General features: G+C 40.5%; 3 protein-coding genes across 4 annotated transcripts in view; 1 reads left to right on the plus strand and 2 right to left on the minus strand.

Annotated features, from left to right (window-relative positions):
* Positions 1-7,466, minus strand: part of tmem266 (transmembrane protein 266) — a 66,636-nt gene extending 59,170 nt beyond the window's left edge. Inside the window, exon 1 of the mRNA XM_077007435.1 lies at positions 7,328-7,466. The gene's annotated coding sequence lies outside the window, so the exon portion shown is untranslated. The remainder of the gene's footprint in view (positions 1-7,327) is intronic.
* Positions 62-2,969, plus strand: nrg4 (neuregulin 4). Its single transcript, XM_077007467.1, has 5 exons — positions 62-187; positions 785-880; positions 1,134-1,227; positions 1,667-1,819; positions 1,983-2,969. Exons 2-5 carry the CDS (start codon positions 871-873, stop codon positions 2,071-2,073), a joined length of 348 nt encoding a protein of 115 aa, XP_076863582.1. The 5' UTR covers positions 62-187; positions 785-870; the 3' UTR covers positions 2,074-2,969.
* Positions 6,689-10,219, minus strand: lactb (lactamase, beta). 2 transcript variants are annotated; one of them, XM_077007432.1, is made up of 6 exons: positions 9,457-10,219; positions 9,243-9,309; positions 8,974-9,164; positions 8,502-8,811; positions 7,704-7,869; positions 6,689-7,466 (listed from the first exon to the last, which is right to left on the minus strand). In XM_077007432.1, exons 1-6 carry the CDS (start codon positions 10,075-10,077, stop codon positions 6,944-6,946), a joined length of 1,878 nt encoding a protein of 625 aa, XP_076863547.1. In that variant the 5' UTR covers positions 10,078-10,219; the 3' UTR covers positions 6,689-6,943. The 2 variants fall into 2 exon arrangements, with proteins under 2 accessions (XP_076863547.1, XP_076863548.1); XM_077007433.1 differs by having other exon boundaries at positions 9,463-10,218.
* Positions 10,220-11,338: the final 1,119 nt, after the last annotated feature.

Consider the following 11,338-nt stretch of genomic DNA (forward strand, 5'->3'; position numbering starts at 1 on the left):
GTGAGAGTTGTATCATATGCAATGTGGACGAACAGCAAACACAACATTTCTGTGCTCAAAGGTATCCGCCCATGGCATGCCTGTTGTGTGCCATAATGACTTTCCTCTCATAAGTGGCTTTAACAAGACAGAGTGACGCACCTTGACAAGCCGAGACACCTTACTTCCCGACGGGTTAGCAGCTCTGGTAAGTCATATTCAACCTTTCAGCAATATCCAATATAGCAATCTCAGCAAGACAGCTTGAAAGAAGCTCAGGAAAGAATATTGCACAATATATGAAGAGGTTCACTGTCAGAAAGGATATAGAAATGGCCAAGATTACTCAATAAAAATGTAGAGTTGAGAACTAGCTGAGTAGTTTATGAAAACACAATGAATATCTGATGCTGTAATTGTAATTGTCATAAGAAAACCTCATTATTCTATTTTGGCATTTTTTATTTTACCACTGAAACCAAGTCAGATGCCCTTTACACAGTGAAGTAACTGAAAGGTCCACATTTTTTGGAACAAAACTTCATTGGTTCATTGGCAGATTTATTCTCCTATAAAGTTTAATTTCCTGAGATAAAGGTTTTCTCATGACAGTAACAACATATGATACATTCCTACAAACTGTCAAATGCTTAGACACATCCGAACAAAAGCAAGCTAGTGTCATAATTTGCTAAAGAGGTAGGAATCTTGCAACAGGACCATTGAAACACCAATTGTATAAATTTTGCTATATATGTATATTTAAAGACCCAAGAATTGAAATATTGTGACTTTTTGAACACAGAAAAAAATCTACTTTATTGTCACAAGGAAGAGAAGGATAAATCAGTCAGAAACAACCCCACAGTGCCACAGTGTGCTTCAGTTCTCATGATGGCAGGTAAAGTTAAACCAAAGCATGGCTTCACTACTCACGACGGAAACACACTTAAATATCAATGTTGTGGAACTAGGGATAAAGGTTCTCTACAGATAATGTAAGATGTATTAACTAAAAAGCCAAAGCACGACGGAGAATCAAACATGACACTGTTGTGTGTGTCAGTGTAAAGTCACTGAATCATGTCAGTCTAGCGGTGGACCAAAGCCACGCAGACGGGTCATGTTCTGTTTTGTCATGGCCTTTTTTTTAGAACACGGTGACCCTTGCACAGGGTCAGACGCATCTTACTGCATGAATGGAGGAAAGTGCTTCAAAATCCCCTCCGTCTCCACACCCAACTGTATGTAAGTGTCTGTGCTTATCGTCGTGGCCTGTTCTGTGAATAGCTGAGTGAATGATATGAGACCCTGTAGGCAAATGACTGTAAACAGGACAGTGGAGCTGGGTGCAAATGAGAGTCAAACAAGGCGTTGAAATATTTCAGTCTTGCCCTGTAGAAAATGCAGGACATTGCTGGAACAACTTAAAATAAGTCAACCGCCAATAATAGCTGGTCCTCTGGACTTAATTAGCCATGTTAGTGCATCTCAAGTTCTCCGCTGATCAGTATTAACTGCAGTGCACTGATGCCAAAGCAAAGCTGATCCTGTATGACAAACATATTTAACACACACACACACACGTGTGTGTATACACATAGTTCCATATATCTCTTTAGGGTGTACGATCTGTTACAGCCACTCACAGTCAATAAACCAGGTGGACCATATGGTTCTTTGACAGATGTAATGAGAATTATAAAGGCAGCAGGTGTGAGCAGTTCCAGCTACTCAGCATCTCAAACAACAAAGAGGAGACGGGCATGATGGCGGCGGTGATTCTCCTCCTCATCCTCATTCTGCTGGTGCTGGCCGGGATCATATACTACGTTTACAAGTGAGTGAAACTGCAGCCGTTGGCTTTAACGAGTCTCTCGAATCAGAAAGTGGAACATCACGCCCACCCCTGACCTGTACTCCAGTATTTTTTTTCCAGAGTGTTTCTTTTAAAGCCATCCGTCCTGAATTGATTCAGTGCTCAGTTGTGCTCTTTTGTGCAGAATGAAAAGGACTGCGGCCCAAAGCCAACCAAAACAAGCTGATCAGTACTGGAAAGTACAGCAGAGGAACCCCAGGGACCCGCCCGCCTGATGCCTGCGTTAAGCATTTCTGCAAAAGAAACTGATCTTAGTTGAAATAATTGACCCACATAAGTGGGTGTGAATTTCTGAATCCCATCCTCTTGTGGAAGCACAGCATAAAGCACAGCGACTCTGATAGTTATCCATACACGCGTCTAAATCCCAACTTTCTTATTATTTAAGTTAAAACATGTAAATAGTTATTTTTCAAGACTTTAAAGTGAAAAATAGTAAATGTTAACGTTTAATACAAGACGAGCAAGAGAAGATACTTATGAACATGAAGAATGGATTTTATTATACCAAAAAACAGTATAATTATGTAATACATTTCAAATCAACACTCTTCTTGTCATTCGTTACCTGCTGTACTGCCAATATACAAAACACATCCAATGTGTATTAGAGGAACATAAATGCTGGGAATTACTTTTGTACCAACAAAATCTGATGTAACAAACAATGTCTGTATTCTTCTTCTTGGTTTTGCATCCATTGTGACAAGATGTTCAGATACACCTCTAAAGCCAACAGAACACAAACAGGAGACGATCATAATAAATCAAGTGTGGAATACTGGGCAATACAATGAGTTTGTAATAAACTGTACAGTTTTTTATCATATAAAGAAAAATAAAAGTCCCGCAGTATTAAAACTACAAGATACAAGCCTGCTTACTGCTGACGTTGTTTAAACACAATACATGAAGTGAATGTTAATGAACACAAAGTGTATTTCAGCAATCAGAGTGGACTGGAATGTGTAGAATGTAGAATGTGTAGAAACATTTGTTCTGTGGAGTCAACACAGCACTTCTGTATGTTGCTCTAGACACGAGCTTAGCTACATGTTGCTGTTGCTTTGTACTGTTAAAATAACTTACTGAAATAAAAAAAATTGTTTTGCACTGAAAGTTTGTTTAATCACAGTCCATAGAAGATGTGAATAGAATCATACTGATGTTCTGTCTGCACTGATATATATATATATTAGTGGTGGGACTTTAACGCGTTAATTTCGATTAATTAATTACAGGAAAATTAACGCACTAAAAAAATTAACGCATTTTAACGCACGATACACTTTTGCATCGTGGAATGTTTCTCAGTGCACGAGTTCCAGGCGTACAGATTATATGGACGCACGATAAGATGAGCATGATGCAGATGGCTAAAGAGGCTACGCTGGTGGATGGGAAATTTAAATATAAGAAACTTCCAGATGGAAGTTCAAACAAAAATAGTGTTATTTACACTTTATGTAGGAAGGAGTTCGCTTATCACAGGAGCACTTCCACCCTTCGTTACCACCTCAACGCAAAACATGTTGCAGCTAAAGCTGGGCGTACACTGTACGATATTTTAAATCGTGTACTCAGCTCCAGCTCAAACTGTACGACTAACTCGTGGCGGAGAGTCGGCTCGTGGAGCTGCTTCAACAGTGCGATACTCTCACGAGGAGCGATTTGAATTTCAAACATGTTTGATATTCTTGCGACGCTGCGATTTCTGATCGGGAGTTGGTCGTGAGGTGTGAATCGCTCCTCGTTTACCTGTGTAAACTATACGATGCACGACACGCGATTGAGCCGAAACGAGTGAAAAATCGGCTGAAAATGGGCCAAAAATCGCACAGTGTACGCCCAGCTTAACGCGCAGGTCAGTAATGATAACTTAGCTGCTAAATGTATTCCTAGTACGATAGGGTGACCTAAACGTCCGCATTTCACATCCTGTCCCGGTCGTCCCGGGTTTTTTTTAAAGTGAGGAAATGTCCTGGTTTTTAAAGTACCTTCATTGGACCATTAAGACTGGATTAAACTTTCGCGAGTGACCGTAGCGCGCGACTCCGCACGCGTTTATACATGACGCGTCATATTATTTGTGTTGTTCGCTCTCTGTGGTCGAAGATAAAGGCTTACAAGAAGCGCTGCACATTGCGTCAACTGATGCAAGTTATGAACTACCGTCCAGGGGTGAGTTTCCCAAAACGTTCTTAGCACCAAGTACTTCTTAACCTCGTACGTAAGAACGAGGGAAAAAAAACAGGTTATCGTGAAAGGGAAGTAAAACAGGTTATTGTGAAGAGCGCCACAAATGTGGCTCTGACTGGGGATCACTGGACCTCTGTTAGCAACAAGAATGATCTTGGTGTGACAGCTCATATTATAGATGATGAATGGAAGATCCAGTCATTTGCTTTGAGCATGCAGAAGACCACTTCTAGGCACTATGGAGATGCCTGTGGCAGAGGCCTGGGAAATTTAAGAAAAGTATACCATCTAAAATGGTATTAAAAAACATCTTCTGATTTACTTCAATTCTTCCAATATCCTGAGCAAAACTCCCAAAATTAAACAAAATTTTTGGTCAGAATTTCCAATGTTCTGAACTGTTTTCTGCACTCATATATTGGTCTGTGTAGTAGACTGGTGGAAAAATAAACAAGATGTTGAAGTTTGATTATGTTCATTGATTCATTCATCATTCAAACTTAAATTAATATTTCTCATGTTAAATACTGAAATGCGATTAAAATGCGATTAATTTCGATTAATTAATTACAAAGCTTCCGATTAATTCGATTAATTTTTTTAATCGCGTCCCACCCCTAATATATATATATATATATATATATATACACACACACACACACACACACACACACACACACACACACACACACTCACCAACTACTTTATTAGGTACACCTGTCCAACTGCTTATTAACGCAAATGTAGAATCAGCCAATCACATGACAGCAACTCAATGCATTTAGGCATGTAGGCATGGCCAAGACGATCTGCTGCAGTTCAAACCGAGCATCAGAATGGGGAAGAAAGGTGATTTAAGTGACTTTGAACGTGTTTGTTCATACCAAACGGTCTGGTATGAGTATTTCAGAGACTGCTGATCTACTGGGATTTTCACACACAACCATCTCTAAGGTTTAAAGGGAATAGTCAGAGAAAGAGAAAATATCCAGTGAGTGGCAGTTCTGTGGGTGCAAATGCCTTGTTGATGCCTGAGGTCAGAGGAGAATGACCAGACTGGTTCAAGCTGATAGAACGGCTATAGTAACTCAAATAACCAGACTTCGCAACAAAGGCATGCAGAAGAGCATCTTTGAACGCACAACACGTCGAACCTCGAGGTGGATGGGCTACAGCAGCAGAAGACACACCGGGTGCCACTCCTGTCAGCTAAGGAAACTGGAAAACTGTCAGAAACAGGAATCTGAGGCTGCAATTCGCAAAGGCTCACCAAAATTGGATGATAGAAGATTGGAAAAACGTTGCCTGGTCCGATGAGTCTCGGATTCTGCTGCAACATTAGGGTGGCAGGATCAGAATTTGAAAGCATGGATCCATCCTGCCTTGTATCAACGGTTCAGGCTGGTGGTGGTGCAATGGTGTGGGGGATATTTTCCTGGCACACCTTGGGCCCATTAGTACCAATTGAGCATCGTGTCAACGCCACAGCCTACCTGAGTATTGCTGACCATGTCCATCCCTTTATGACCACAGTGTACCCATCTTCTGATGGCTACTTCCAGCAGGACAACACCCCATGTCATAAAGCGTGAATAATCTCAGACTGGTTTCTTGACCATGTCGATGAGTTCACTATACTCTAATGGCCTCCACAGTCACCAGATCTCAATCCAATAGATTGTGGAATGGGAGAAATGTCCCTTTTATAGCACTCCACTACCCTCTTTTCACACTGGTCATTATATATAAACTGGTTTATGTTAATTTATGATTCTCTTTGAGGTCAGACTTTACTCTTCTTACAAACTTTGGTAAAGCCAGTATCTATTAGCACTAGGCCTTACCTTCATATTTAATTGAAGGTTCCAAACACTTTAATTAAGTGTCAATTAGTCTTGGGGCTCTACATGTCAGTCTGATGCCGTTCATGATAGGAACACATTGGAAAAAACACTCAATTGGAGTCATTCATTACAGTTTCTTATACTACAATTTGTTTAAAAGCCTTTTTAACTGATATCTATGTTTTTCTGTTAATTATATTAATTTGGACTCTTACTGCTTGCCAGGTCTTTGTAAATATAAATATGCTCTTTATGACCTGAATGAATGAATGAAGAAAAAACCTCTTAGGAGTAATTTACTTTAGCACATACACCTCACTCACCTGTTCTTTAGCAGCTGACAACTGCAAAGAACTCTGGATGAACGTCACAGTGCAAAATTATACAAAGACAAAATGGGCATCTGAAACACATATCATCTGAAAACAAGATTCAAATTTGATCACAAATAGTTTGCATCTGATTCCACTTTCAGCCAGATTATCTAATATTTTTTTTGTTGCTCTAGAAACATTTATAGCAATTTAAAAAATGTCATTAATTTCTTATGCAGAGAAAACCTACTAGCTTCTTGACAGGTGCTTACAAGGAATTCACTAAGAAGAGAGTCGCCATCTAGTGGACACAATTACACACTGATATTTTGAAGGGCAAAGGCCAGCTTGTTTTTGTAAAAAAAAATTTAAATGTTATTTATGACTTAATTTCATTTAAACAGTAACCAAGTGAATGAATATCAGTGTCTATTTAATAGAGACACATCTATCAACCTAGAGGACAATAAATATTGTTTAAATAATCAATTTATTCAACACAAGGCAAACAATATATAAAAATATTCAAATTAATTTGACATACAAACAGACGGCACCAAAATGTAATATAAGATAAGTGTATGGTTTCTGTTGATATTCATATCCCAGCACTATAAATACAGCACACAGGGTTGATACATATTCCTTAAACTCTTTTTGCAACATTACACCGAAGATTATGAAAGTGTGCATCCTAAATCAGACATCAGAACTGTATCCGATCCACTTCACCCAAGCCTGACCTTCTCAAACTCGTACGCGATCTTCAGCGCAGTGGTATTAAGTCCTACAGACTGCATGTTCGTGATGATGGTCACCACGACTCCCTGAGGAGGCCGTGCTCTGTGATCAGCAGCATATAACGTCTCACTGGGTAAGACCAGGAGCACGCTGCTCGCCCCCACAGCGCCCCCTGTGTGTGAGACATAGTGCCTGCGAGTGCGACACTGCCCATACTTCTGTTGCTTTTCCACGACCAGCCAGCCCTGGCCGTACTGGCCGTCCTTGTCCCATGAAGGCTGCGTCTGGTCCACAGGCGTCCACATGGCTTTGGCCGTGCTGGGTCTGAGGAAGCCTGGCAGAGAACCGTCTGCGTGCTGAAGCTCGCCTACCTGGTAGCTGTAAAGCAGAGCGTTCCCGAAGAGGAGCAGATCACCCGCGGTAGACAAGAAACCGCCTCCAGCCCACTTGTAGGAGTTGTCCACGTAGGGGCAGTTCACAATACGCCTCTTTTTGTTGAAATGATAAAACCTACAGGAGGAAAGCAAGTTCGAAATGAGAGTGAACCAGTTCCATCTTCCTCCGACAGGGTGGATGAGAAGAAACGCAAGCCATAATGTTGCTAACCATGTTGGACGCAAGTTTCACTCTATGCCACGCTGGTCTTATGGATCTCTAAACCAGTTTTAAACCCTAATACATGCCAGCAAGTTCAAAGGAACACCACAAGGAATCATCAGCCGGTGCTTCTCCACTGCCACAAATCACCTGGAACGGTTGTAGATGATGGGGTCATTCTCGTCCGGCATCGTGTTGAGCATTCCAAGTTCACGGAACATCTTCTGCATGACGTCCAGGAAACGTTGGCCTGCTGCTCGCTCTAGCACGGCGCTCAACAGGGTGAAGGCGTGTGTTGAGTAGAGGAACGTGGTGCCTGAAGACAGACAACAGATCAGCCATGTTCAGTGAGGACTACCAGCTGATATGGAGAAAAGCTGGTAGGGTCACGTGGTTTTGGTTGGCATAGTTCTTCTGTTACTGTATAATGAATCAGGATGTTCACTGTGGGAAAGCCGGATTCATAAAGACTGTTTCACAGCTGTGAAAGTACAAATGACACGATTCTGTAAAGTGATGATGGGAAACCTCAAGAACGTGGAAGCAATTTTGAAAGAAACTATTTATTAGCTCGTCTTACTCCTGGTGCATTCTGCATTTTGAAGCTCTGACAGAATATTAGAAACAATGCTTAAAAATTATGGTAGTGACTATAATGCAGTTATTTAAAGAGATGTGATCATGATTGCTAATTAGGGTAAACAGTTATTACTATACTTAAACATGCAGTACAAGCAAATGCAGAGAGATGAGTATTTGATCCACTGGCATGCTGGAATATATCTACGGACTCAAATATCTGGGACAGGCTCTTGGCAAGGAATGTCTGTGATGCATGGGGTATTATATTAAACTTAATGACGTGCATACAGTTTTTCGTGATTCATTTGTGTGCCTGGACCCAAACCACTATATGACCTGATCATGTGGCACTATTTAAAAGCTTACCGGGTTTGAAAATAAGTGGATCATCTTTGAACAAGTCCAAGGCCTGAATGATGTTCTCAAAGCTGTCTTTGAGGTAGTACTCTTCTTGCTCAAACTCTCTCTTTCTTTTGCCTGAGGAATTTGTGCCCTTATTAGTGTTTTCGTCTAGCTTTTCTTTGTGTTTGATCTCAGCAGAATTCTTTTCTTTTTTCTCTGCGGGCTTAAGAAGGCGTTTTGCCTTCTCCTTCTCTTCCCTCACTTTTTTGGGGTCTTTTTCATAGTGACGGATGCCGCTCAGGTGGGACAGAAGCATACGCGATGTTATCGTGACCTAATTTACGAACACAAGAAAACAAAACCCCACCCAGTCAACCATTTCATCAGCCTGAAAGAAATACCCATGTTTACAGATACTCCTGAACTGTTTATAGAATTGTTTGTGCTTTGGGTTAACAAAAAATATACATTTTCCCAAATCGGGATACATTCTTACATCCTTCCCCTCGAACTGCTTCTGTGGGAACTCGGGGACGTATGTTTGAACAGCGGCATCCAGATCCAACTTGCCCTCTTCCCACATTCGAGCTACAGCTGCTGCGGTCAGGGGTTTGCTGATGCTCGCGATCCTCATCACAGTGTCTGGATTACAGGGGACTCTGTTCTCCAAATCGGCATAACCTAATCCTACAAAGAAATCTCAAATGTAATATCAAACACTGCATATTCACAAAAGCAAAACGAAGATGACCCAACGCAGGATACCTTCACACCACACCTGGGCACCATCCACAGCCACTCCAACCACCACACCAGGTGCTCCCACCTCATCCTGTTGTTAAAAAGCAAAACTTTGTTATTAATTCAGGAAGGACAATCTAGTATATTCTTATTATGTCTGGGTTTAACAGACAATAAAACGTATGAAGTAAGGTCATGTGATAAATGATATAAACACAGCATAAAGTCGCTCTAATACCTGTACCTTTATCCGCTGAACCAAGTCTCGGCAGGTGTCTATCGCATCACAGTATTTTGAAGCAAGGTGCCGTTTCTCTCTTTTCTCAGAATCACACTCACAACGTTCATGATTGTAAACATATTGTCTTAAACCGATAGCTAGAAGAAAACCTGCTCCGATGCCTAATAACCACAACTTTGATTGTCCACCGTTATAGTTGTTAAAAACACGTTGGGGAGCCGTCAAACACCTGCGTTGTTGAGCTCCTCCAGGTATCAAACACCTGCGTTCAGCTCCTCCATGTATGAAACACCTGCATTGTTCAGCTCCTCCAGGTATCAAACACCTGCGTTGAACTTCTCCAGGTATCAAACACCTGCGTTGAACTTCTCCAGGTATCAAACACCTGCGTTGAACTTCTCCAGGTATCAAACACCTGCGTTGTTCAGCTCCTCCAGGTATCAAACATCTGCGTTGAACTTCTCCAGGTATCAAACACCTGCGTTGTTCAGCTCCTCCAGATGTCAGGTGACTATTACACTGGGACATAAACAAAGAGGAGAATGAACCAAGTTTCTGCGGGCGGTATTTACACCTGAAGCAGACGAGACCTGGTGACATGTACAATAACCGTGACATTTCTATTCTCTGACAAAAGCTCAATCTGAGACATGCACGTAGATAAACCCGTTCAGCCCGCTAGACTGATTTTATTATAGGTAGATATCTACCACCGAGGTTAGAGTACGTGAAGTTAGCGGCAACAAACATTGTCGAAATGGCTCATGGGTAATCTATATTCAAAAATAAATGTCTTGGAATAGTCTATAAATTATGAAGACTCTTAAATATAATACAAATAAGAGTTATATTACAGATCTATTTAAGGATCCCATATTTTTTTCATTAATGCGTTTAATTTTCCTTTTGTTTCAATAGTAGGCTAGATTTCATGCGTTCAGTAGGACCTTTATTTTGAAAAAGGCCTATATTCGACAAAAACGAAGAATAGTTTCGTGACCTGCAACTTTAGCTTCGTTAAATCCACTGGGTGGTCCTAAGCTACAAGTTGTCTAAAGTTGTATTTCATTTATTCACTTGGCAATGACAGGCTCTCAATAAAAGCAAAAAAGAAAGTGTTTCCAAAAAGAAATTGAAAAGTTAAATAATTCGTTTAAAAACATCAATAACAAACCACAAACTCAACTGGACTTGAATTAGACAGTCAAAATCTCTTACATGAAGATTCGTTACGTAGTCAGACTGTTGTAAAAACCAGTGAGCTATTTCAAATGTTAAATAATTTTAACACCTAAAGTAAATATATCCACATAATTCACAAAGCTCATTCTATTTTGCCTCACAAGCAATAACAGCGTTTTAATTTCTTTATACCCCTCATTACTCTTTCATTTTCAAAATGTTAACTGACAAAACGAGTTGTTTGCATTTTGTTCTGGAGACTTAGAGCAATAGTGGGAAAGTCAAAATACTGATAAAGCAGGCATGTTTTTCTGACTCAGCTAGTCCTAAAAAAATGTGACCTTGAAGCACATAAACTAGCAACGTGTGACACGTTTTCTGTGTGTTTTTTAGACGACGCTCAATTCAAGAATCCAATCCATAAGTTCGACAGCCTAGTGTGTATCACAAAATATCTGTAAAATAAAAAAAAAATTCCAACTAACGCTATTCAGTGTAAATGCATTATACCCACTCAATTCAAATGCTTAAAATTATAAATTGACGGTCACTTCTGCAACAGAAATGTCATCGTCTCTCCTTGGTTAGGGTGCCTAAAGGTCCATATGTGATACAGCAACCTTTTTTCAGCACACACAGCAAATGTAATAAAAGGAGCAGATGGACAGATTAACATTTGTTGTTAGGCAACAATAAC

Source organism: Brachyhypopomus gauderio, chromosome 5 (assembly GCF_052324685.1).
Source record: "Brachyhypopomus gauderio isolate BG-103 chromosome 5, BGAUD_0.2, whole genome shotgun sequence".
Lineage (NCBI taxonomy): Eukaryota > Metazoa > Chordata > Actinopteri > Gymnotiformes > Hypopomidae > Brachyhypopomus > Brachyhypopomus gauderio.